General features: G+C 41.8%; 1 protein-coding gene and 1 long non-coding RNA gene across 2 annotated transcripts in view; one reads left to right on the forward strand and one right to left on the reverse strand.

The window, feature by feature from the left end:
- Window positions 1–27,421, forward strand: part of MATN2 (matrilin 2) — a 55,580-nt gene that overhangs the window by 694 nt on the left and 27,465 nt on the right. The window contains exons 2-5 of the mRNA XM_060277695.2: window positions 6,677–6,841; window positions 9,570–10,139; window positions 12,263–12,385; window positions 18,588–18,710. Coding sequence (XP_060133678.2) covers window positions 6,727–6,841; window positions 9,570–10,139; window positions 12,263–12,385; window positions 18,588–18,710 — 931 coding nt within the window. The 5' untranslated portion in view covers window positions 6,677–6,726. The remainder of the gene's footprint in view (window positions 1–6,676; window positions 6,842–9,569; window positions 10,140–12,262; window positions 12,386–18,587; window positions 18,711–27,421) is intronic.
- On the reverse strand, window positions 11,147–26,024 carry LOC148684880 (uncharacterized). Its single transcript, XR_015951551.1, has 2 exons — window positions 25,941–26,024; window positions 11,147–11,323 (listed from the first exon to the last, which is right to left on the reverse strand). It is a non-coding gene; the product is annotated as an uncharacterized LOC148684880 (long non-coding RNA).

Below are 27,421 nucleotides of genomic sequence, written 5' to 3' on the forward strand. Positions count from 1 at the left end.
GTATTTTAAGGGAGCGCCCTCTCCTTACTTACTTATTTTATTTATTTTATTTTATATACCACTTTTATCTGATCTCAAGGTGGTGCGCATGGTTCTCCTCCCACCCTCTTCATCCTCATAACAACCCTGTGAGGTAGGTTGGGCTTAAGAGATGGTGACTGGCTGAGTGGGGATTCAAACCCTCCTCTCCCAGGTCCTTGCCCAACACTCTAACCAGGGCCAGATTTAGGTTTGATGAGGCCCTAAATTACTGAAGGTAATGGGGCTCTTTATGTGTCCAGTTGTCCTTCGTCAGCAACAGATTGTCGCTGTTTTTTGTTGTTGTTGTTGAATATATAAAGGACCCCCCACCATTAGGTCCAGTCGTGACCGACTCTGGGGTTGCGTGCTCATCTCGCATTATTGGCCGAGGGAGCCGGCGTATAGCTTCCAGGTCATGTGGCCAGCATGACAAAGCTGCTTCTGCAGAACCAGAGCAGCACATGGAAACGCTGTTTACCTTCCCGCTGTAGCGGTTCCTATTTATCTACTTGCATTTTGACATGCTTTCGAACTGCTAGGTTGGCAGGAGCTGGGACCAAGCAACGGGAGCTCACCCCGTCACAGTGATTCGAACCGCCGACCTTCTGATCAGCAAGCCCTAGGCTCAGTGGTTTAGCCCACAGCGCCACCTGGGTCCCTTGTTGAATATATGCTATATGGTAATTTATGGACCTAATAGGTATCTCAAGCCATTTGCCACTGTTGCTGGATGTAGGTTTTATTTTATTTGTTTTTTATCTTATATTTTGGAAATGTGCATCCAGTTTTTTTATAGTTTTTTTTTTACATTTTTTGGGGCCCTCAAGAGAGTGGAGCCCTAAGCTATAGCTTGTTTAGCTTATACGTAAATCCGGCACGGACTCTAACCACATGGTAGACCTTTGAGGTCGTCTTTCCACAAATTGTGCTTTTCCTTTTCTAACCCCACCCCACCCCACCGGCTCTCTTTTAATGCAATTATATTATACATCTTGCATGCATGCACCCCCTTTTCACAACAACAGGCAATCAACCCTTTCCCACGATATCCGGTGGCTAAATAATGGCTTAATTCGTGCAAGGGCTCCATTGGCATGAATGGAGGAAGGACAAATGAAAGTGGCTATGAGCAAAGAAAGCTAAATTTATTGTATGTACTGTAAATGATGTGCTATTTCCAAAGTCACTGCTGGACCTCTTAATGTGGAAATGTTGCATTGGGAACTAGGTAGCCACGCAACTTCTCCAAATTTTTAAACATGAGCAGTACAAAAAAAAAATCAAAGAAGGTGTGCATACATACGTCTTCTGGGAGAATACATGCTCCGTGTACATTTTCACATGGAAGCACTTTGGAAAAAAAATATCTATAGGAGTTTCAGAGCTGATGACTTGTGGTCAATACAACACTGGAATCTCAGTCCCATAAGTTCCAATTCTTAAGAAATCAAATCTGTTCTACCACATAAAATACATAACCTAACTCTGCCAACTCCATGGTACTATTAATCTCGAGTATTTTGTGGAAACTATGACAGATTCATTTCAAAGAGATCAAATGAGCTGTCCCAAAAGAATCAATTTGTTGAAAAGATACTTTGTCTGTAGAGCAGTTGAACATAACTTGCCAACTAGGAGACCAACGTCATTACAAAAATCTTCCTCAGTAAATCTTGCTTCCCCACATCCAGTGGAAATTATGCAAAGCTGACCAAACCATGGGATTACTGTTTCAAATATCACTATATGCTTCTTCATCTTTGTCTTTATTAAACTAGAAAATGTTAGCTGTAGATCCCAGTGGCTCCATATGCAATTTAAGATTATAGAGCATAACTTTTAGGTTTCTCAGTGTGGATTGACTGTTGACATGAAATGTTGCAGCAGTGAATGAGAACACTTTTCCAGGTATTTTAAACAAGAAAGAGATTCCATCCCTTGATTGCTGTAGGGGAGCCAAACATCTTTCTTCAAATAAATGTCACTATTATTCTTAATGTTACTACAGTAAAAATGGAAAGAAAGAAAGAAAAGTTCCACAAAGTACCAGACTGAGATGGCGGCATTAAATTACTGCTTACTTATTTACATGCATTACAAATATCAGACCATTGTGATCCAAAACCATCCCTTTTTCTTGATGACTGGGCCAATTTTATGTTATTTGTCAACGTTTCAATCACAGTTGTATCCCAACCCTTTTTATACCAATATTCCCAATGTTTCTCTAAGGAACTGAAATTCCCGTTACAGTGCTGTAACTGTAAGTGCTTTGTGGACTGCGTCTGCATGTGTTCCCATGAGCACCTATTGGACAGTGTCCAAAAGATCCCAAGTAAACAGTAACACAACTCCATTTTTTCTTATTTTGTTCCTTGACACTGGAGCATAGTATGAAGACATGTGATGCAGCAAAATTACTGCAGCTAAGCAAGTCTAGACCTAGTTATTGCCTAGACTGGAGCCTTCTTGGAAACCTAGGTATGCCACCTTGAGTTCCATAATAAAGAAAGCTAGGATATAAATATAATAAGCAAATAAGACAGAGATCCAAACCCCCATCTATTGCACTGAAGGTAGGTGGGTCTTGGGTGGGTTGGAGATCTTCCTCGGTGGATTCCAAAACAGCTTCATTGGCTCTTGCATGAAGATCCCCATTCTGCCTGGCAAAAGTGCAGGTGGTTGGAAACACAGCCAGTGGGATTCCCACTGGCAGCAGCCCACAGAAAGACTCAAAATGGTAACAGGGAGGGGTAAGCTAGTCCAGGATTCATTGGCTCCAGAGATGGCCTACTGCCATCATTTGATGGCTTTGGACCTGATTCACTGCCAGCTCCAGCCTGCTGTATCAGAAAACAGGGCTTTGCCTGCCCCTTCATCTTCCACCCAAGCTGGAATTAGGATTGCTCTATGTCCTTAGACAGGGACGTGGGTGGCGCTGTGAGTTAAATCACAGAGCCTAGGGCTTACCAATCAGAAGGTCAGCGGTTCGAATCCCCGTGACGGGGTGAGCTCCCGTTGCTCGGTCCCTGCTCCTGCCAACCTAGCTGTTCAAAAGCACGTCAAAGTGCAAGTAGATAAATAGGTACCGCTCCAGCGGAAAGATAAACGGTGTTTCCGTGCGCTGTTCTGGTTCGCCAGAAGCAGCTTAGTCATGCTGGCCACATGGCCCGGAAACTGTACGCCGGCTCCCTTGGCCAGTAAAGCAAGATGAGCGCTGCAACCCCAGAGTCGTCCACGACTGGACCTAACCGTCAGGGGTCCCTTTACCTTTATGTCCTTAGACACTGTGTATACACCATACAATTGAAGCGCATTTGATGCATGTTACTTCCGTCAAAGGCTATTTGGAACTGCAGTTTACCCATACATCTCCCAGTACCCTCAACATACTACAGTTCCCAGGGTTCTTTGGGAGGAGTTGAGTATGCTTTAAATCCACAGCAGTGATCAGAGGAGAAATGAGTGCTGATAGAAAAAACGCCATGGTGCATCTGTAACAGCCAGATGCCTTCATCTGGCCCAACTGCAATAGAAGATGTTTCTCCTGATTGATCTCTACAGCCACAGCTGGTGCTGAAACTCTCCAATGGTTTGACTTTAGCCCCTATGGTGCACTCTTCTATTGGCGCACGCTTCCATTGTTGAGACAGGCGGATGCCAGCAATGACAATGACTGAGTTTTCCTGCGTCCGTTTGTCTTTTAATGGAACACGGTAATGAAGGCTTGCACATAATATATATTTTTTTCCAGTAGAATGTGCCCAAGGTTTTTAAGTACTCTTGAGCTTTAGCTGATTTAATGCTATTTTAATTTGGATACTTTATGCGTATTTTTAAATGGGTGTTGCCTGGTTTAATTGGGTGTCGTCCATTTGGACTGTATCCTCTGTGGAGCAAATGATATTGCGGGCCACGTGTAAGAGAGCCCAGATGGTATCTTCTTTGAAAAAGAAAGAGGTGCTTTGAAGGAGGGAAGGAGCAGAGGGAAGGGAGTGCTTAACCCAAACTAAAGACTGAGTAAATAAATAAGCACTACAGTCTGCTAACCCACTGGGCTGCATAATAGTGTGAGCGTTTATAAATATGTGGCCTTTTCTTTGTTTTACATTTGCATTTATATGTTGAAAAGCTTAACATCGTGCCTTTCTCCAATGCTAAAGCCCTAGGAATGTTTACTCAGAACCATTGAATTCTATGGGATCCTTATTTATTATTACATTGCTAACCTACCTTTCCTCTACGACAGGGGTGTCAAACTCAAATTCATCGGGGGCCGCATCAGCAGTTTGGTCACCCTCAAAGGGCCGGTTGTATCTGTAGGACTATGTGTCCACTCTTTATTATCATAAATTATTGTCACTGCATTCAATTATTACTGTTTTTTGTAATAATGTAAGTAATAACTAGCTCTGAAAGCAGAAACATAGTCAGAATAATGGCAAGTAGATATTCAAATGTACAATTATTGTACAATTTATTGAAAAATGATTTTTGGTAACTGCACTGGGTGGTGGAGGCTCGCTAGGGTTTCATGCAGACCCTTTTCAGAGATACTAGTACCTGGAGATGCTGGGATCCTTCTGCATGCAGGACAGATGTTCTGCCAGTGAGCCACCACCCTTCACCAAAGGGACTGGCTGAGGTTGACTCACTGGAGCTGCTCTCCTGGTTCCAGGGTTTAAGGGCCAGAAGTATAAAGCAGTATCCTATGTTTCTGAGACGAACATGAGTTTGACCAAACTGCGGGAGGCAGTGCAAGACAGGAGTGCCTGGCGTGCTATGGTCCATGGGGTCACGAAGAGTCGGACACGACTAAACGACTAAACAACAACAACAATGTTTCTGAGGAGAGGGAGAGGGAGGGGAGGGGAGGAAGGAAGGAAGGAAGGAAGAAAAGAGGGAGTAGGAGGGAGAGAGGAAGGAAGGAAAGAGGGGAGAGAAAGAAGAGTAGGAAATAAGGAAGGGAATAAAGAAGGAAAGAAAAAGAAAGAGGGAGAGAAGACGGAAAGGGAGAAAGAAGGAAGGAAGTAGAGGGAAAGAAAGAATAAGAATGAGGGAGAGGAAGAAAGATGGGAAGGACGGAAGGAAGGAAGGAAGGAAGGAAGGAAGGAAGGAAGGAAGGAAGGAAGGAAGGAAAGAGGGAGCAGGAGGGAGAGAGAAAGAAGAGTAGGAAAGAAGGAATAAAGAAGGAAAGAAAAAGAAAGAGGGAGAGAAGACAGAGATAAAGAAGGAAGGAAGGAGAGGGAAAGAAAGAATAAGAACGAGAGAGAGGAAGAAAGAAAGGGAGGGGGGGTCGCTGCCTTGATTCAGCGCCAGAAAAGAGCGCGAAGGGACCCAGGAGCAAAAAGCATTTCCTGTGCAGCGTGAGGCAGTGGGTGTCCGTTTTAGGAGAAGTGCGTAAAGCCTCAGAGTTGCACGTTCGTGAGGCTGAGCCGCTGCTGAGCTCACGTTCATGAGGCTGAGCCGAGGCAGGAGGAGGAGGAGGTGAGGCAAGAGGAGGAGGAGGCGGCTTGCTGGGTCGGTGCCCGGCAGCGCCGTGCGGAGAGTCCCGAGCCTCTGGGACGCAGCAGTGCTCTGTAGCACTTTGAATCCTCCTCCACGCGGCACTGCTGGGTGCTTTGTCTGTGCTTCAGCAGCAGCAGCAGCCGTTTCCAGGCGCCGAGCCGTGGCAGGAGGAGGAGGATTCAAAGTGCTACAGAGCACTGCTGCGTCGCAGAGGCTCGAACTCTCCGTGCGGCGCTGCTGGGCGCTGACCCGGCAAGCTGCCTCCTCCTCCTCCTGCTGTGGCTCGGAGCGCTCCACGCAGCGCTGCTCCGGCCGCCTTTCTACCCCACCCCCCCGGCCCCAGCTGTTTGTCGGCGCTTTGTCGGCACGGCGCTTCAGCAGCAAGGTCCCGCTGCTGGGTCCCGCTGGCTGGGGCGCTCGGAGGGCCACATGACGAGGTCTGGTGGGCCGGATTTGGCCCCCAGGCCTTGTGTTTGACACCCGTGCTCTACGAGCTCAGGACGGCAGACAGAGCCCCTCCCCTTTCCTATTTTATCCCCACCACAAGTAAGTGTCGCGCAGGATTGCAGCCATAAACTGCCCATATCACAGTACAAAAATAAGTGAAAATATATGCACGAAATTCATAATCTCAAATCACAGCAAGTAAGCATGTCAGTGTGGCACAGAAACACCTGTTGTGGTGTGAAGTGTTAGGCTTCCCCATAGGAGATCCAGGTGCAAAATCTTTGCTCTATGTATGCTTCCTGTTGCAATATGCAAATCAACCTCTTCTCTGTAACCTGCCCCACACATGATTGTTTTGAGGAGTGAGCATCCTTGGAAGAAGGGCCGAATACAAATGAATCAAATCACTGGAAGATGTTTTACAGCACCTTCTAAAGTCTTTTACAAATGTTCTTAGTCTTTTTATATAAGATTGTTAATGAGGGCATTGTCTATATTTTTAGCTTTTTCTATTTTATCTGTATAAGCTGCCTTCAGTCCTGGGCTGGGGAAAGGGTGGGATATAATTAAATATAATAACAATAACAATTAATTGTTATGTGTACATTCATAAAGAAGCAGCATTAAAAGAAAGGTGCACGGCATATTTCTGGCAGTGATTGCCTAAAATAAAACTTAATCTCATTTCCTCTTGTCACAGTGAAGTGCCCTGATTATCCATCTCGCTCCATTCTTTGTTCTTTCTGAAAAATGAAGAAAATGATCTCATGCTTCCTTTTGCTGGTTGGACTTTTCCCTGCCTTGGCCAGAGAGAGACACTTTCCAGGGACAATTTTAAGTCAAAGAAATGATGTTTCTTTACTTGGTGAGTTGCAAGTTGGCATTTTCAAACAATACCTGCATACAGTTTAGGACTTCCTAATGCTTGTACTGTAGATGGTAAGCGATGGGGACTGCACTGCTCTCCTCTTTTGGAGGGGATGATTATTGTGGAAGCCACAACACTAGAAATAGGATAGGGAAGCGAATAAGTAGAACAGTTTGGGAAGATGCATATACCATTATGATGAGTGGTCTTTTTAAACAGGCAACACTGCTTCTGGATGGACCAAAGAACCTGGTGAAGTGGCAGAGAGAGGCTTGCATAACCTTTTCCTTGCCTGCTGTTTCCTTTATCAGATTACAAAACAGCCATGATTTTATGGGGAGGGGGGCAGAGAGATAGTTGCTTTGGAGTGATTTGGAGCAAGAAACAGTGAGCAAGAAAATAGTCAAGCACTCCCTTCTCTTCACTGCCTCTCTAGTCCCTGTTCCTTTCTGGAAGTAGCTTTTGCTGCTTAAAAAGGCACGGTGGGTTGATGGTTACATTCATAAATGTCTAGTTTGACACTTAAAATGGCACGTACATGTTGGGGAAATTGTTAGTATTAATAGCATTAGTTATATGAATTATACCCTATTGCTTGAAGTGCCTGGAATAAACTACTACAGTAAATCTATTTTGCTAGAAGCTCAACTAGATGACCTAATTCACCTTTTATATTTCAAATTGCTTACGAATGTGTCGTATACGCTGGGTTCCCAATAGAGGTTAGGGATCAAAATCACAAAAATTAAAGTTGTATGTTCACAGTTGTTATTTTAATCCTTTGCTGCTTAATATTGTTATCTTTGTTAGAACTGCATCAGAAAGTTCCATGAGGGGAGATATATCCTATCCTATCCTATCCTGTCCTGTCCTGTCCTGTCCTGTCCTGTCCTATCCCCTTTTCTTTTTGGACTAAATTAATTGTAAATCAGAGCCAGAATTGTGGGCATGGCTATACAAAGCCAGAACTTTTCATTTCCATGTGATGTTTGCAAAGACTCCCAAATTTGCCTTGGCTAGAGTGCTGCATTTGACCCAATTTCTTCTTATTTCTCATTATTTAATTATGGAACATATACAAAATCCACAGCTTTAGTTACTAACACTTGCTCTCTGACTATTAGTATTCCAAAGCTGCATCACTGCTTCTAAAAGTGGTGCCAAAGCAATGTCCTGGGAAGGAGGAACCCACACCTGGCATTCAAGGCTAGTAAGAAGACTGTGTTGCCTTTTTGGCTCCATTTCTTCATGTACTTGAGTCTGAAAAGTTGCACTGAAAATAGCTCACTTAATCTTTTTACTTGAAATGATGAGCATCTTTTGAGGGTGACCCCCCCCCTTTGACTTTTTTCAACTCCATTTGAATCAACACAGAGAATTCCAGCTTACGGCATAATTGGAAGAGAAACAATGTACTGGATCCAACTCCTCAGATTGAGGTCCAGGCTTCCTAGTTTGGTCTCCAGTGGTGACCAAACTTAAGTTCAGCCCTTCCAACTCTGTTTTAACGTCTTTCTTTCTGACTTCATTCCTGCAAATATCCCCCGCGTGTTATCCATGTACAATTATCATACCATAATTATTAGTGTTTTATTCTACGCTAGGAAGAAAAGAGAGAAATAACTGCATACAGGAGTGAGGTAATAATATGGAAAACTAATAAATACGCCAGCATTTCTGCATCTCATTAGAAATGGAATGCTATTTTTGCTCATTTTGGAGCATGTTCAGCAACCTCTGGTTCTGAAAGCGTTAGCAACCTTTCTGTGACTCTCTGAAGAAACCTTGACTGTAGCCCCAAAATGGATAAAACATGGTTACTTCATAGACCATGAAAAGCATTGTTGTTCTGTGCCCACAAATGTTTCTGGTTGCTGAAACATGTTTTCAGTATTTATCCTTCAACAATTTGCTTAGGTACGCAACAATAGACAACAGTACAAAAAACAAAAAAAAACTTATTTTGACTTTGTATCTCCCCAAGATGGAAAGATGCTTCAGTGACTATAGAATATGCAGCCTCAAGATAGGAGCCCATAATGTTAGGTACTTACCACTAGCTAAAATTTAGTTGTTGCCTACGTCTTTTATGCTAATTCACAATTCTTCTTTTAGTATTATTAGTACAGTCAAACCTCGGATCCTGAACGTTTGGGAACGTTTCGGCACCCGAACGCCGAAAACCTGGAAGTAAATGTTCTGGTTTTCAAATGTTTTTCAGAAGTCGAACATCTGATGCAGCTTCCGCTTGAGTGCAGGAAGCTCCTGCAACCAATTGGAAGCCGTGCCTCGGTTGTTGAACATTTCAGAAGGTGATTGGGCTTCCGGAATGGATTACATTCGATTACCGAGGTTTGACTGTAGCATGTTTATACTGTACTCCACCTTTCCACCCAAGAGGTCAGAGTGGTACATATGCTACTCTCCCCTCCCATTTCAGCCTTACAACAACCCTGTGAGGTAGGTAAGGCTGAAAGATGGTGACTGTAGCAAGGTCATCCACTGAGCTTCATGGCCGAGTAGGGATTTGAACCTCGGTCTCCAAGGTCCAGCACGCTAACCACAACACTAAAGATATTGGTGGATTGAGCGTATGTGGGTTGTAAATAAAATTTCATTTGCTTCCTAGTTCTCAATTCAAAAAATAAGCACTCTACCTGACCCATCATACTCAATTAGGGGAATTGTTTGTTTTATATATCTGCTTTTCTCCCTCCTTTTCTAGAAAATTTTTGCAATAACAAACGGCTGGACCTTGTGTTCATCATCGATAGCTCTCGTAGTGTTCGCCCGTATGACTTTGAGAAAGTGAAAGAATTCATCTTAACCATCTTGCAGTTTTTGGACATTGGCCCGGATGCCACTAGAGTGGGACTCATTCAATATGCCAGCACGGTCAAACATGAATTTTCCCTGAAGACCTTTAGGAGGAAACAGGATGTGGAGAGAGCAGTGAAAAGAATGCTCTACCTGGCTACGGGTACCATGACGGGATTAGCCATTCAGTATGCCGTGAACATCGCATTTACAGAATCCGAAGGGGCTCGGCCACTTCGACAGAATGTGCCTAGAGTGATCATGATAGTGACAGATGGGAGGCCTCAGGATCCTGTCGCAGATGTTGCCGCAAAAGCCAGGAATTCGGGGATTCTAATTTTTGCTATCGGCGTGGGAAAAGTAGATATGAATACCCTCAAGTCCATTGGGAGTGAACCTTATGAAGACCATGTGTTTTTGGTTGCAAATTTCAGCCAGATTGAAACGCTGACTTCTGTGTTCCAGACTAAACTTTGCGGTAAGGCTCTTAAACGTAGATTTTAAAAGTTTGGATGAAAAGTCTTTTAAAGGTGCCTCCCTACCTCCCTCTTGTTTTTAAAAGAAACAGATGCATGACAGAACCATGGGCTCCTTATCATGAAAGACAAATTGCAATGAGTTTAATGAATAGACAGGTTTGTTTTTTTTGGAAGCACCACAAATAATTATTTAAGGCTGTGTTCAGATGCAACAACAAAAAACAGTTTTCCATTACATATATGCATGAGCCGCAGTGAACCTTGGACTCACACACTTTCACTTTCACTTTCTTTCTTGGTTTGGAAGGGAGGAAATGTAAAACTTCTGATTGCAGTTGGTAATGAACTGCATCTTCCTGTTTTCTCTGAATATGGTAAGCTGTCATAGGTCGTTCACATGTACATGCCAGAATCAAACAATAGTTTAATATCCTGGTTTGTTAATTAACTACGATTTGTACAAAGCAGAGTTTCCCATGTTCAGACAGAATGGGAAACTGTGGATGGTTACAACCTCGTATGAAAGCTGTCAATGTCCAATCACTTTATTTCAGCTTTGAGCTCGTACACAGACAAAGACAAGAACAAATACACAGACAAATTGGATTAAAAATTACTAACAATAAAAGACTAAATAGGTATACAAAATTAAATATAAATATAATAAGGAAATTTCGATTTCCATACAGCAATCCATTACGTCTGTTGTATGACAAAACAGAAGTTAATTTTGTTACAAATGGATCTGTATCTTGCAATAAAAAGGCAAGATGGAAATCTGCCGGGTGCCCAGGAAATTTTTGGATTAATGGTAGCAATAAATTCTTCCAGACAGCACAATATGAAGGACATATCAACACTATGTGCTGAAGGGTTTCGCTGTCAATTTCCCTTCAAGCACAAATCTCACCGTGGCTCATACATGTGGCAATAAAAGATGATTTATCATTGTGTTTAAATCTTAATATAAATTTAATATCCTGAATGAAATTCACAGTCTTCTCTATGACATGATAGATTTATTTCTATTTTGCATTGAGTACCAATCAGCTGTGCTGCTCCTGATCTTCAGTCTGGCTGTCCATGTGCAATTTCTGCACATGTGAGTACATTCTTACTTTCCCGTTATTCTCAGGGTACAGTTGGCATAGGATTTGTGTCTTTAGAAATCTGTGGTATGTTCCTGAAGATAGAAATGACATCCACACATTAATCAGAAAATTGTGATAGTTTGAACATGGACTGCAAAATCTAAAATCTAAATTTAAGAAATGCATTTCTTCCAAATACATTTTAATTTTTTAAGGGGTGGGGTTATAAACACCTAGCGTGTCATAGTTCTCATTGTGGTAAGTATTAGAAGAACATGGACGGTCCACAGAAATGATTCGGGATTTACTCTCATTTGCATATCCATAATCTTATCACATTCTGACTCCTCACATGAAAGCTCTCTCTGTGTTTAGTTACTGAGCTATGAACATAAATTTGTGAATTGACCTGTAGGGCATGCTCCTGCCTGGAGCTTGAAACTGCAAAAAAAAATCCTGAAAATCAAGATACCATCTGCACAAAGAAACCACCACGCTTGACATCAAATCTTAAATTGTGTGGCCAGCACAGTCCTCCAAACTCTCTTTTTTCCTCATCTGCAATACAGATTTGCTAAACACCAGTGGGTATGGGGACTGTGGGTATTAGGTATATTCATTTAATTCATCTAGCAAGCCCATCTGATCACTTTGGATAACAAAAGGGACAGTGTGATGTGTTGGGCAGAATGGTGAACTTGGACCGAGGAGACCTGGGTACAACTTTGCTCAGTCATAATGAAATACCGGTATGATGCTGTGGTTGCAAGTAACAGGAAGGAAAGGAAAGGAGTACCAACACACACATGGCTGGATTTGTGAAGGGATTGCTTTAGTGTGGGATTTTTATACAAAGATTTTTGAGCAGGAAAGACTATTTTGGTGCTCGTTTCATTCCTTTAACATGCACGTTCTCTTTGTCCGTTGAAATAAAAACCTCTTTACTAGGTTTTTACACCTCTTCCCTAGTTTTTTTTGTATATTAAGTCTTTAGCAGAAGTAGTTTTGTTTAATTACTTTTCTTTTTTCAGTCCAACACATGTGCAGTGTGACTGAACATGACTGTGACCATTTCTGCATCAACACTCCTGGATCCTATGTATGTAAATGCAAACAAGGGTATATTCTGAACTCAGACCAGAGGACTTGCAATAGTGAGTTTTCTATTGTATCTCTCTTATATCTTACCAACTCATAAATACAGTCTTTGGTGTAAAATTGCAAAGCTGTTGTGGTCTCAACTGCCTGAAAACATTTGACATTACTTCCTTGGAAAATCAATATATCCACTCCTGAAAACTTTTTTTTATAAGGTAAAATGGTGGAATGGTTTGTGTGTGTGTGTATAAACATATTCTAAGAAAACTAAGTTTTCTCTAGTACAACATAGTGCAGTTTCTGATGTAAATGTAAGGCTGTACAGTCATACCTCGGTTTAAGTACGCTTCAGTTTGAGTACTTTCAGTTTAAGTACTCCACGGACCCGTCTGGAACGGATTAATCCACTTTCCATTACTTTCAATGGGAAAGTTCGCATCAGGTTAAGTACAGACTTCTGGAACCAATCGTGTACTTAAACAGAGGTACCACTGTACTTTCCTTTGCTCCATATCATTGCCTGCTTCTGGTGGGAGCTGGACAATTCTCAGCATAACAACACCCAGCATATTATGCACTATGCATAATGGGGAAACATCTTTGAGGGGGGAATTGCTAACATTTTCAGCAACGGGTCCATGTTGAACACCAACATTGCTATAGTTCACAGGAACACCACAAGAACACGAACATTGCTATAGTTCAGGCATCCCCAGACTTCGGCCCTCCAGATGTTTTGGACTACAATTCCCATCTTCCCCGACCACTGGTCCTGTTAGCTAGGGATCATGGGAGTTGTAGGCCAAAACATCTGGAGGGCCACAGTTTGGGGATGCCTGCTATAGTTGGTAGTACATGTACCTGTTGCCTATGTCTTTCCCCTTCCAATTCTCCCATCCTCATTTTTAAAAACACTTTCAATTTCCATTTTGTTTCACCAGTGGTGGAGCTTCATGCAGAGAGGGAAGAACAGGCGGGGGTGGGGCTGGCGTGCATCCTGGTTGCGTGCTGCGCCACCCACAGGGGTGTGGTGTGTGTCCTGGGGGCGGGGCGTGCCACCTGTGGGGGCGGGGTGCCCAGCGTGGGCAGGAGGACAGCCGCGATGGCACCCTGCCGGGATCGCGCTGCCGGGGGTGGGGCGCTCCCCCCCCCACTCCTCTTCCTCCGCCAGTCTCACATTTTCTTTTTCCTCTCTGCCAAAGATTTCTTCACTTTCCTTGCCAAAACAGTGCATGATATCTAGCCCTGTTAATCCTTGTCTCAGATCTTGTCATGGTTATTGTTTGCTATAGTGTAGAATTCATTTAAAATATAAAATATTTTATCTAAGATCTGGAGTCTTAGACTAGGGCTCCTCTCCTGTTTATGTTACCCTGTAGCATGTTTAAAAAATAATTAGCTGCAATTGTCTGTCCAGAAGATCAATGTGGCATTGTGGCACCAAATGCTTTATATACACCTCTACACAGTGTTTATAGTGAAGATTTCCCTCAGAGGCAAATCATTATGTTTTTCTCCACTTGTGTCTCAAAATAAACATTATACTGTACTGTAGCTCATGGCTTTTTTTGAATTCTAAGTGGACTTCCTTCCTATGATAACTTAGTTCACGTTATGTACAGCAAAGTGATAAAAATTACAAATAGCATGGGCATAATTAAATAGAAGGTGCCCCTACATCACCAGTTTATGACATACAGCTTATTGCCTTCTCTTATAAAGTTCTGATTTAGGACAGTAGTGCAGAAAATTGGCTGCAAGGAACATTATGATGAGTGGTGCCCAATGGGTGTCCACGAAAATTGCCAGAAATTGGGGCAGTAGGAATGCACATTAATTCACCGGTAGAATTGCTGTTCCTGACACAGCACATAAGTGCCTTTACTGCAATCAAGTGCTGAGAGAAAGGGAGCCATGGAGGGAGCAAGAGTGATGGTGGTCCATTTATATACCTTCCTAATGGTTTTTCTCGCTTTTTAAAAATGGCATAGTTATATTGTGGCCTAAGCTAAGTATAGATTCCCCAAGATATTTCTTTTTCCCCTGGCAACTATGGCCAAGGAAGCATGTGTGGCAGCTTCCGGTTTGTCTGCGAAGGGAAATGGCGGTGCAGAATGAGTTGTCTGCTTAAGTGACGACCATTACCGGGTTCTTTGGGTGTCAGGGGTGCCTGCCAGGGTTATGCACCCTCCTTAAAAAGCCCTGCGGACAAACGGGGTCTCGAGGGGACCAGCCGACTGGGGGGGGGGAACTCAACACGCTGACAGAGCTCTGACGCTGCATTGGCAGTGAGTGGGGTGTGTGTGAGAGAGAAGCAAATTGAGTTCGCTCATGGCTAAGAAAGCCGAAACCACTATTCGCCACCTGAAGCAGCAGACCTTCCAAGACGAGGTATTTATTGCCAAACCTATCAGCCAATCACCCATTCCCACCACTCCTTCTGAATAATACCCCTCCCCACCCTCTCACTATACAGTATATAAGGGTCTGGTGACTTCTGTTTCAGTGTATCTGAAGAAGTGTGCATGCACACGAAAGCTCATACCAATGACGAACTTAGTTGGTCTCTAAGGTGCTACTGGAAGGATTTTTTTTATTTTGTTTTGACTACGGCAGACCAACCTGTAATTAGTGTGATTTATTTATTGCCTTATTTTAATGATTTCTTTTAAATATTAATATGCCACCCTTCAGAATGACAGTTTACATCAAATAAAAGCATTTTTTTTTAAAAAAAAACCACTACTACAGTGTGATCCAAAAATATTGAATGGATTCATATAACCAGTCCCATCAGCAGAAGCTTTCTGGCCAGGGTTTTCTTCCTCTTTCCCCCGCTGCACCCCACAAAATTGGCTCTGATGGGATCAGGAGAACCCCACAGAACAGTGTGCAGGAGGAAGAAAGGAATAACATTCTGTCTGGCAAGCTGGAATGATTACATAGATTGAATGATGGGGAGAGTGTGGCATTGATTCTCTCTCTCTCTCTCTCTCTCTCTCTCTCTCTCTCTCTCTCTCTCTCTCTCTCTCTCTCTCCATGTGTCGTAGAATGACCAGAAGCATATAAGGCCAAAAGCACATTCCTCACATGGTCTCTAATCTCTGCAGATATAAATAAGCCTTGTTTACATTTTCAGACAATACATGGTCAACATTAACCAGATGTATTTAACTAAATGTTAGCACCAGATTTCAGTTAACTTCCACACTAAATTTAACATCCTCAAAATCACTTACCCTTTCTAATCTCTCAAAGTCACTGGCTATAATTCACATCTCATTAAAGCAAATGGCAAGGCTCTCGTCAGTAATTCAGGTCTGTGAATTTCACTCGTTGGCTGCAGTTCCACAACCAGTATATACATATATGTGACCCATTAATTTAATCAGCATTGACTTATGTGTACGGGAAATGTATCCCTGTGCTAGATGGCTTCCCTACACCCAATATCCAGATGTTGAGTGTGGATGCCTGTAGCAGGAAAACCCCGAAGTGTACATGTATTAGAGCAGGCATCCCCAAACTTTGGCCCTCCAGATGTTTTTGGCCTACAACTCCCATGATCCCTAGCTAAGAAGACCAGTGGTCAGGGATTATGGGAATTGTAGTCCAAAACATCTGGAGGGCCGAAGTTTGGGGATGCCTGTATTAGAGACTGAATCAAAGAAGGGCACTTTAAAGGATTGATATCACAAGTCTGGAATTCCCCGCACAGAGCAACCTCCAACAACTTATCCCTTCCTGTTTTTAAAGAGAATTTGAAGGGGGGAAAGGAGGATTTGGGAAGGCTTCTTAAAATAAATTAAAACCATTCTGCTTGCTAAACAGAAATGGTTCATCAAACAGATGATAGTTCATTTTATTTTTAGTGTCAAGATCAGGAGCAGTCAGTGGGGTCACTGCCATGGAAACCAGCCTCTCGGCAGCGGGTTTTGCTGCATACTAGGACAGTGGCTGAAAGAGGATGGCAGTGAAGGCACACCAGGGAGAGCATCAGATTGGCTCTGTTGGTGTGTTTCTGTAACCCCCCCCCCGGTAAGCAGCAGTGATGCAGCCACACCTGCCCCATTGTTTTTTTTCTGCAACAGACTAACATGGCTATCCTTAGTTTCACTACTGTTACTTTGTCTTGTTGGTTTCTAAATAGGTGCACCATTTAAATAATGTTTTGTTTATTCTCACATTTGGGCAATTAAGATTTCCTTTCTGAAAGGAAACAAAATGTATCAGGCATAGAGGGAACTTTGAAGAGACTAGGCATAGCGTATCCAGTTTGTTCGTGCAGAAAACAAACCTATAGTAAGAAAAAGTAAGCATGCCATTCTCCGGGAAAGCATGTGTGTATTTGTCACAATGAGCACAGATTGTATAAGTCAGCAGTTGCTTCTTTTACCAAATATTAAATCTATTATTTTCAGAATTATGTCTAGGTTTTTAAAACATCAGTATCACATATCAGTTTTGACACTTTGTTTTAGAATGTTTTTTAATGGAGTTGTTTATATATCATGGGCTTATGTTAAACATGACTTGCTTATTTTAATCTCTTTCTCACATTTATCTTTAAATATGTCCAAATCTCCCTGGTCATAAATTCTTGAGGTAGGAAAAACCATCTGAATAAGCAAGGGTGACTTTAAATCACTTAAGTGGTACCGATTGTGGATACTTAGTTTCTAGGCAATTAGTGACCTGATACTGTTTAAAAAAAAAAAAGCAATACTGCAAAGTATTTTCTTTTTTAATTGTTTGAATCCTATTTCTTGAGGGAGATCATTCTAGCTTAAAAGATCTGTCAGAATTTTAAACTAAAAGCATATTTATACTGCTACCAAATCTGCCAGTTGGCTATACAGTATATTGGCTTTGGGATGGGATTGCAGAAGATACAGGGACATGCTTTAAGGCACCTACTCAACTCACACAGAGCATAGTTCATGTAGGTCAGGAGATTATCAGCCAAACCTAACAAATTATGCATTTCTTGCTAGTTAGCATGAGAAGGGGCTAAGTCCACAGAGCTGTATTGCTGATAGGCAGATACTCAGACCATACAATTGGTAGAGAGGGCTCTGTGTGATGTCATTTCCCCTCCTCTCCTAGAGAGGAAGGAGCATATAGTACTTCCTGTTCCCCTCTCTGTTCCTTTGACTAGTGTTGGATGCAGAGATGCCTTTGCTTGCTCCAGCTTTTAGGCACATGGCTGAAGCCGGTTATATTGTAAATATAAGTATTTTGCCTGCATAGTTTTTACTGCTGCCACTTCTGTAAACCAGTGCAATATTATAAGTAAGTATATTATATATATATATTACTTACTTTATGAGTTGTTACCTAATTCTTTGTTAAGCGGGGTAAGAAGGGGGAAGCCAACTTACTTTGTTACCTGGATTTGCTCAAAAGGAGGCTTTGCAGCCTAATTCCTATACTTCTGATTTTGCTGCCAAGGTTGGGATTTTGAAACTCTGTTCAACCCACACATGTGGGAGCCTAGAGCAGGCATCCCCAAACTGCGACCCGCCAGATGTTTTGGCCTACAACTCCCATGATCCCTAGCTAACAGGACCAGTGGTCGGTGAAGATGGGAATTGTACTCCAAAACATCTGGAGGGCCGAAGTTTGGGGGTGCCTGGCCTAGAGAAATGAATTCCAATTAGTATACAGTATCTTCTCTTACCTATTAAAACACATCCCACAGGTCACACTTTGTTGACCCCAGTTTCACTCTGCACAAACTGAGAGAGGTAGCTGTGTTAGTCTTCTGCAACAAAAGCAACAGCAGAGTCTTTCAACACAGCATTTATTATGGCATAAACTGATGGTAGCCGGTGTGGAGCCCTCCATATGTTGTGGACTAATTATCTGGAAATCTGCATAGGTTTGCAATTCAGTGCTATTCAATTTCATTTCAAGTAAATCTTCCGGAAGTTCTCCCATTTCTGTCCATGTGGTAATGGAAGATTCTGATACACCTTTAGCCAAAGTGCTTGGTTTCAAGCCAGTTGATGATCTGATTGTAACATTTGCTGTTCCTGCAGATTAGTTCTGCATCCAACAGATAATTTTGGGTAAAGTAACAAAGCATATCTATATGTTCACAAACATCTCCAATATTACTGTCCTCTCTGCATGCAGTTACTATATGATACGAAAGATTGCAGGACCCGAGACAAAAAGAAAAGGTAGAAATGATGATGACACAGGCTGCAATCCCAGTTCTTTCTAAGATTGTGGTGCAATTTTTATATTTTGCAGCCCAGGACCTATGCGAAGTCGAAAAGCATGATTGTGAACAGATATGCGTGAATACACCCGGATCCTATGTTTGCCAATGTTATGATGGTTATGAACTTGAGGAAGATGGAAAGAAATGCTTCAGTATGTATCTGCTTCCTATTGTCCTTATACTAAAAAAAGAAAGTATTGCTATAACTGTCTTGGATATCTCTTAGCTCCTGAAAACCTTCCCATTAACCAGTTAAATAGTAATGGCTGGTATCCAAAGGGTACATTGGGCACAACCAAAGGTTTGGGGTGGGATTTTTTTACTTTCTCTCTATGAACTGAAGATCACCCTACGCCATATGAAAGTCCACTCAGTTTCAAAAGTAATTTGCTATGTGGACGGTGGTCAAAAGGGACAAAATCAAAGTCTCTAGGGCACATGAAACTAGATGTATGGTTGTTTGGATCCTACCCTTTGATAACAGTAACCCGAAAGAATCAGAATCAGAAGAATCTTTACAGTATTTGCATCAGCCATAGCCATAGCAATAAAATAAAATGTACTGAAGATAGAGTTAAAAACTTAACTATACGAAATACATTTTGGAGGTTTACATCAATAATCAAATAATAGATCTTGTTCTGATTGCCCCTGCTAAAAACCTTGCTGTTTCTGCTGTCACCTGATCATCTTGATCTGCTAAAAGAAAGGACACTGTAGCAATGGTTGAGCAACCCGGCATGGTCAATAATAGAAGGGCAATAACCTCACTCCTCAAATCTTTATAAAGATTGCAAGCCAGAAGCACATAAGCCACTGACTCCATACTGCCATCTCCATCCGCATGGACATAATTGTTTTTCCAGTAGAATTTTTTGAAATCGACCCTCAAGTACAGCCGAAGGCAGTATATTCAATCTTGCGAAAGCGAAAGCACGTCTGTATTTTGGAATTGTTAAATTTTGCAAATAGGGTGCCAAAGTGTCAAAATGACTAGGTGGAAAATAATCATACCTTGGACAAAAATTCCTTATTGTGGCCAAATTGTTCTGTCACTCGGTATCCTATCCGAAAGAATACAGTGGTACCTTGGTTTGCAACCGCTTTGGATTACAACCACGTCAAACCTGGAAGTGCGTGTCCCGTTTTTTTGGATTACAATCCTTTTTTATTATTATTACAAGCCATTTTGGGGGGGAGGCCCCAATGGCGAAAGCACGCCTTGCGTTACGACCTGTTTTGGTTTACAACCGGACCTCCAGAATGGATTAGGGTTGTAAACCAAGGTACCACTGTATCAGAGTAGGTACCCATATTACCACAAGGTTGACACGTGCAGAGCTTCTCTGGGGCCCAGAGTGGGAGTTTTGTTATAAACACACACAAAAAGCAGCTGGTCCCTGGCGGGGGGCCCCAACCAGTATAGCCCTCCAAGGCCCAGAGAATTGTACCCCGGCTGCCCCCTCACCTGCAGGGGCCTGCCACAGAGTCTCCTTGGTCACTTTCATTCCCATGAAGAAGGTTACCTATGACTGCAGGCAGATCAACCTCTCTAGTTTCTAGAGTATCAGGGATGACAGGGTGGCTGAGACCCATAAGTTGTCAGCTCACACGTTCCATTGCTTGTGGGGAATGGAAGGTTCTGCTGGCTGGGAAGCCGTAAGATAAAAGATTACAGAACTAATGTGGGAATAGGATGAAGGGAAGGAAGAATCCATGTAGTGCCACTGTGGAAATTTCTCTAGGCAGGAGAATTCCAGCAATGGCAGGAAAATTCTCAGACACAACAACAAACTAATAAGTTTAAGGGCACAAGCTCTTTGTGGTAGCTATGTGAGTTGTTCCTAATGTTATGATTGATCTGCTGTTTCCCACATTGTGGTCTTCCCTTTTCTGGTACTGGAAGGGAACACCTCCGCATTTCATTAATGAGTGTTCCTTGATGCTAAACAACTGTCTTTCTCAGGCTCCAGTTTTTGAAAGCTTGCTTTTAAAAAAAATGTGAAAGCATACTGATTCCATCATATGTTCAAGTTTTCTTAGGCCCATAAACACAGTCACACCCCAGTACTTTGTAAGCAAAACAGCTTCCCACAGCTGTACATTCTCTCTAGCAAACTTCACTCTGAAACCCATAAAACTTATTGCTTTTCAAATAACAGCTGTTTTATGTTACTACTTTGCATGAGGAATGGGTTATTCTTTGTTCTAATGAATACTTTACTTTCTGATTGCTGAATATATAATTTTTTTATATATAGATTGGATGCATTTCCATTTAGATGCATTATGTTCTTTTTTAATGTTTATTTAAGTTTTTTCATTTGTTTGAATACCTCCTGTCCTGTGTTCTACTGAGATCCCTAAAAATCAAACCCATCTTCTTTTGCATAGTATTCGTCAATTTCTCCAGGGGCACATAGATGTAACTGTGGAACTCCTTTCCCCTAGAGTTCTAATAGCCCAAATATCTAGCATAGGTGCCAGAATACTTTTCTTGTTCTTTAAGCTAGGGCTGAGCTATAGACAGTTCTCAGGTCATCCAGAAGCTGAAACAGACTAAAGAGACTGATAGGAAGACTTTTACAGCCCTTCCTATCCAGGAGGGCCCAATGGCCGACTTGTGTGTTGGGGGAGGGAGGGCCTCATCCAGAGCCTGAGAACATTTCACTATGAGGAACTTGTTCCAAATGGCAGCTACACAGAGAATGGAACCCAGTTCTAGCCCTGGCAGCTTCTGGCACTTCAGGGACACAAGGATTTTTTTAAAAAAAGCATTTCCATGCAATTTCAACCATGGTATAAGCTTCTCTGCTCAGACTTAAATATATTCCAGGCTCACTGGATAATTTAGCAGGATGTTATTAGTGGCTTATGAAATGATGAGTCCTCTTCTCACTGCTCAAAACATGTCTATTCGCATGTTCATGTTCTTTATTTTCCCTTCCCCTTGACCTAATTCTACAGAGGTGTGGCTTCTCTACATTTAGCTTGGAGGAACTCCATAATACAGTATGTGCAGCTATAGGCAGCTTAGGCTGAAGTCCTACGTACCTTCCAAATGAGTAAATCTAAATGAGCACAGTGGGACTTACTTCTAATTGTGTGCTGAAAAATCATATTTTTTTTTTAATGAATGCCCTTACCCTAGCCATATTTACTTAGATTTAATTATCATTGATTTCAGTAGACCCATCTAACAATGCTTAAGATTGTGGTCCTCTTGTACACTCCGTTTTAGTTTTTTCTACACCTTGAACTTTTAAGATACAATTTGCAGTGGCTCACGGGAATACTGTTCCCTTACATTTCCAGTGGTCAGGCATGAGTGTTGTTGCTTAAGTAGCTAAAACTTTACACCTGAGCACAAGGGAGAGGTGTCAGCAGGCTCAAGGGAACCCCAAGTTTTGCAGAAGACAAAAGTGCTTTCTTTCTCAAGAGTGGATTATATGTGCCAGATACTATTAGTTTCAAAAACCTAGAATAGTCATGTTGTCTGAACATCTCAACTTTACTCCAGGAATAAAGAGTAAATTACAGTCGAATCAGAGCCCAGCCATTCTGAATTTTGTGTGACGCTTAATAATTGAATCTATAGGACAGGGGGGGAAACTAAACAGTTTAAACATCAAGAACCGATGTTTTGACAGCACTGAAGTAATACTGCAGCACAGCACATATGTGTATGTGAGAACACACAAAATATGTTGCATATGTGGTGTTTTGTGTGTATACATTATCCCTTACCAGATAAAACTGTGAGCCCTTCACTGTTAATATTAGAGATGACTGACCCTCATCAGGATACTACCATTTCTTTCTTGCAACTCTTTGTTGGAATCCATTGTAATGTATATATGATTGGGACCAGACCATAGAAGGCAATATGTTCAGTGCCCCCACACCCTTCTGGCTTTCAAACAATGTGAAATATTTAACGAAAGTAGTAATCAGAAGCAGATAAACATGTTTTCAGGAGAAAGGAACAACAACAAAAAACAGATGGGAGAATTGTAGTCAGTTTTTTTCCACACCAATGGCCAATATCCCTGGTAAAAACAACCATCTATGCATATATTCTTTCTCCTGCAATACAGCGGACTACCTGAAGTGACTTTAAGATATACGTCTGTCAACTACCTTGCTGGGAATTAGCTATAAAGCAAATTCACATGTAAAGTATAAGAAGAACCAAACTGCCATTTTTATTTTTATTTTAAAGTCTAATGGAAAGTTTTGCCTACTTTACACTAATAGAAGTTGGTCTAATAAAATATCATCTTAAATGCTCTTCATTGCTAGATATTCCTATAAATGCTATCAGGTAAATGTTATAAATAGTTGGTCTACATGCTGTCCTATAAGTTTAGTATGTTTACAATTCATATTGCCTCATTTCAAAGTGGATATTGTAGAGCTGTAAAATATTTATTATGTTTTTGTATATGCTGGAAGCTGCCCAGAGTGGCTGGGGCAACCTAATCAGATGGGCAGGGTACAAATAATAATAATAATAAGATGATGATGATGTGTGTAATAATTGGAACTTTTTAGTTTAGAAAAAAGGCAAGAAAGAGGGGATATGATAGAGATTTATAACATCATGCATGATGTCGATGGATAGAAGGAAACTGTTCTCCTCAGGAAGCTGAATGCTGGTTGTAGCCAATGCTAGTCCTGCTCAGAACAGACCCAACTAATATCCATGAATTTCAATGGGTCTGCTCTGAGTAAGGGATCCAACCCTATTACTCATCTATTCGACAAAGGTGCTAGTCACTGACTACTTTTGTAGATTCGAAATAAGTTTGTAATACATGTTTTTGCATTGATTGGGACTTCATTGGTATAAATACTGTAAGTAAATTATATGTACTGTGGTTAGAGTAGATTGCCGTTACTATAATTTTGTCTCACGAGGCTGCTGAAAAATTGCGCCTGAGATTTTTAAGGGAAAGCTGATTATTGCTTTAATTTTCGAGAAATGTTCCATATGACTGTCTTCGGCCTGGAACAAGAAAGGTGTTTGCCAGGAAAGTGGTTACACATCCTACATGACGGAAAGTCTAAATTGTTTGGATTCTACCCAATTTCTTTAAGTCAGCAAAGCAGAAACTCCCATAATGTGAAAGAATATTATCAGCTGCTTTTTGTTCTGTTTTCCCAAGGTTGCCTAAATTATGGCAGAGTTATAGTTGTGGGGTTTAGGGAGAATGCATTAATCCAAACAAATGGACATCAAAAAAATTTTTTTTTTAAAGTAATATGATTTTGGAACGTAAAAAAGAAATATAACAGGATCTAGCAGCTAGTTCATAATGGTTTAGTTGGCACTGTTGGGAATGCCGTACTTGGTACAATTTATATGAAACATGACATTATTTCAAGGGCAAAAATGGAAACTTAGTTCTTTTTATTAGTCCAAATGATCTAAGAAACGACTTTGTGATTTGATCATGTTTATCCTTTGTTTAGAATAATTCTTTTAAAAACTGACACAAGCTCCACAGAGATAAAAACAGTTCAACTTCATCTATCCAAAATCTGCAGTGGATTCCAAACAATTTAGAATGTCCTGAAAGAGGGTTTGATTAACAGGTTTACATTTTAGGCAAATAGAAGGCATTTGATAAGGGCACAAATATTTTCTAATAAGCAGAAATTTTGGGTAATGGGAGTTTGCACAATGACAGATATACAATGTTTAATATTTTCGGGGTATAGCTTATACCATTTCACATCCACTTTCCCAAATTAGTTTAGTTTTGGCATCTTGCCTAGTGCTTTGTAGATAAATATTATGTTCCGTTCATGTTTAGAGAATATAATTTACCAAAATGACTACAACAATGCTTCTTGCTGTCAAAGAGCAATACAAGCCCAGTATGGTGTAATGGCTAGAGCAGGCATCCCCAAACAGCGGCCCTCCAGATGTTTTGGCCTACAACTCCCATGATCCCTAGCTAATAGGACCAGTGGTCAGGGAAGATGGGAATTGTAGTCCAAAACATCTGGAGGGCCGAAGTTTGGGGATGCCTGGGCTAGAGGGCTGGCTGGGAAGGCCCTGAGTTCAAATAGCTGTGAAGCTCAATGGGAGGCCCTGAGGCTAAGTTGCCTAATTTATAAGGTTGTTGTAAGGGGGGGATAGGGGACGGAGAATAGCATGCATGCATCTTTCAGCTTCTTGGAGGAAGAATGGGATAATAATGTAAGTAAACAAGTCATGGTGACCTATGAGGTCAGGGTTTACATCATAAGCTCGGTAACACAGAGGGACAAAACTAGTTTGCAGAACAGTAAGTGGCTTCATTGGACAGTTGCGAGATCCACAAATTGCTCATTCCTTTAAATGCTTTTTTAAGGGAGAGAGAAAAGGAAGCTGCTGTGTTCAACCATGTCTGCTTATGTCCTCCACCATTTGCCATGGTGGTGCTCAAATAAGGCCTCTTGATGGGGAGAACAGGTGAGGGGAACAAGGTGTGAAGCATAGATGTTACACCCTTTCTCAGAGGGTTTAAAGGTGTGACATCATTTTTTTAACCATTTATCCGCATAATTAGCTACCCCTGGTGGGAATTGGAAAATTCACAATGAATTGATATCACAACACAATACAGGAGAGAAGGAGTCAATATGGTACAGTGTTTAGAGTGTTAGACTAGAACATGGAAGACTTGGGTTCAAATCCCTGCTCAGCTATGAAACTCTGTGGGGGACCCTGGGCCAGTCATAGTCTCTCATGCCTTTCACTCCTTGGAGGAAAGGCAGGATATCAATGAAACAAACAAATTGACCCAGGGGTGCCATTTTTGGTAGACGCTTCGTGTTGTACCCAACACGCGTCTACCAAAAATGGCATCCCTGGGTCAATTTGTTTGTTTCATTGATATCCTGCCAATGTGGAGTTCTTCCTTCAGTGTTGTATGGAGAGAGCACGGCTTTTTTCAGCCTGAACTCAGTTCTAGCACCTTTCAGGTGGGCTCCATTGTCTAAGAAAACGAGTGAGGTGTTCATGGTGAGTTCCAGCACCTTTTTCTTCTTCTGGAAAAATAGTACTGGAAGAGAGAGACTAGTTCTAACCAAATCACTGCTCCCCAAAGGATCCAGTTCCTGAATATTGTTCCGTACGCACCACATTTTAAGTAACACCCTAGGTTTCTTCTAAACTGTAAATTTTCCTAGGCGATGACAAAGGAAACTTTCGTGTTTAACCTCGAGCAGTCAGAGTCAAGTTTATTTTGGCTCCACTGTGATAGTCAAGAAAGAGAACAGATTGCTGTTGAGCATCAGTGCTCAAATGTCTATTAGAACAGCTAGCACAGAGTTTGGAATGTGTCAGACTGAGTACAGCACCATTTCTACACCCGTGTGCATTGTCTCACCTGAGGGTCCATGAAGGCAACTTTAATTTCAAGGATTGTGAACCATTCCTCCAAACTCTGCAGTCCAGATGTATGGTATGCTGAAACCAAATAGGGAATCTCAGATCAGGGGGCCAAATGCAAACTCCCAGGTCTCCTCATCTGGCCTTCAGAACTCTCTGCAGGCCATTTACCCTCTCCCTAAACCATACCCCTCACTGGCTCTGCTAACCCCCCCTGAATGTCTTTGCCTGGCTGCAATGTGTCCTTGGAATCTGATAATGCCTCTGGCTTGCTTGCTCCTGTTCATCAGGCAGTGACTTTTTCCACCTGCCTTGCCCCAACCTTAGGAGCCTTCCCCAGACCATGTCTTTGAGAACTGCAAAAGCAGCTGGGAAGAGAGAAGAGGAGCTTGTGTGTGTGTGTGTGTGTGTGTGTGTGTGTGTACAATTTTATAAGTTGTGTCTCCTTGTTTCTCAGTTTGATCCTTTTACGTGGTTTTGTGGTATTTAATGCATTGTGACTTGCTGTTATTTTTTCTGATTATAGTTTAGTAAAAAAATATTGATAAGTGTGAACTGTTCAATTATTATTTGCTATTTAATTTTACTCTTTACTCTTATATTCTAATGCATTGTTGAATATTGCTTTATTTGATATAAGTTGTTTATTTTAAAGTTATTGTGACTTTTTCTGGTATTGGATGAGATTGTTATGAGGTGTGTGATATTTGCTGTCTATTTTATTGTTTCTTCAGCTTCTAAACCACCTTGTGTATAGTAATATAGAAAGGCGGTATACAAATTAAAAGTGAAATGAAAAAATGAAAAGGGATGGATGGTAGAGTGGGGTGTGTATGTGTAGAAAGAAGCCTACTGTAGAAAGGTGAAATTCACATTTGTTGCCCCCCCTTTCCCTCTGACCCTGCCCTCCACAGACATGTGGCCCTCTGAAGGTTACCCAGATTGGAATGTGGCCCTCAGGCTAAGCATGTTCCTTACCTGTGGTTTAAGTTATCACTGGCGTCTTACCAACCCACAGCTGACTTGCACGGGAAAATTGTCCACTGTGTAGTTCACACAGTTGGCTTCCAACATCTTCAAGGGATGTTGGAATTCTTCCCCAGGACACCTCACTTCCCTTTCCCATGAACACAAGGTATGGAAGATCATGCCTTAGAATGAAGTTCATGTCAGCTGCTCCAACAGGATTATAGCAACAATGTGATGGGAAGGTCATTTTAAACTTGCGCTATGCTCTTCGTGTCACTGCAGTCCAAATTGAATCTAGATGAAAAACCACACAAACACTGTCCACTTCTTTCAGCAGCACCTGACTAAGGGCCTTAGTTGATAAGTTGTTGTTATGTTGGCATCCGTCTGTCTTGAGAGACAATGGAGCTAGCCTCCAGGGATGAAGTCAAGCTGCTGCGTTAGCAACACCAAAGTGACTTCCTCAGGGTGCAAGCCTGGGCAGTGTGTATGGAAGTCCTGGGCTGCCCA

Source organism: Zootoca vivipara, chromosome 8 (assembly GCF_965207765.1).
Source record: "Zootoca vivipara chromosome 8, rZooViv2.hap1.1, whole genome shotgun sequence".
In the NCBI taxonomy this organism is placed as follows: domain Eukaryota; kingdom Metazoa; phylum Chordata; class Lepidosauria; order Squamata; family Lacertidae; genus Zootoca; species Zootoca vivipara.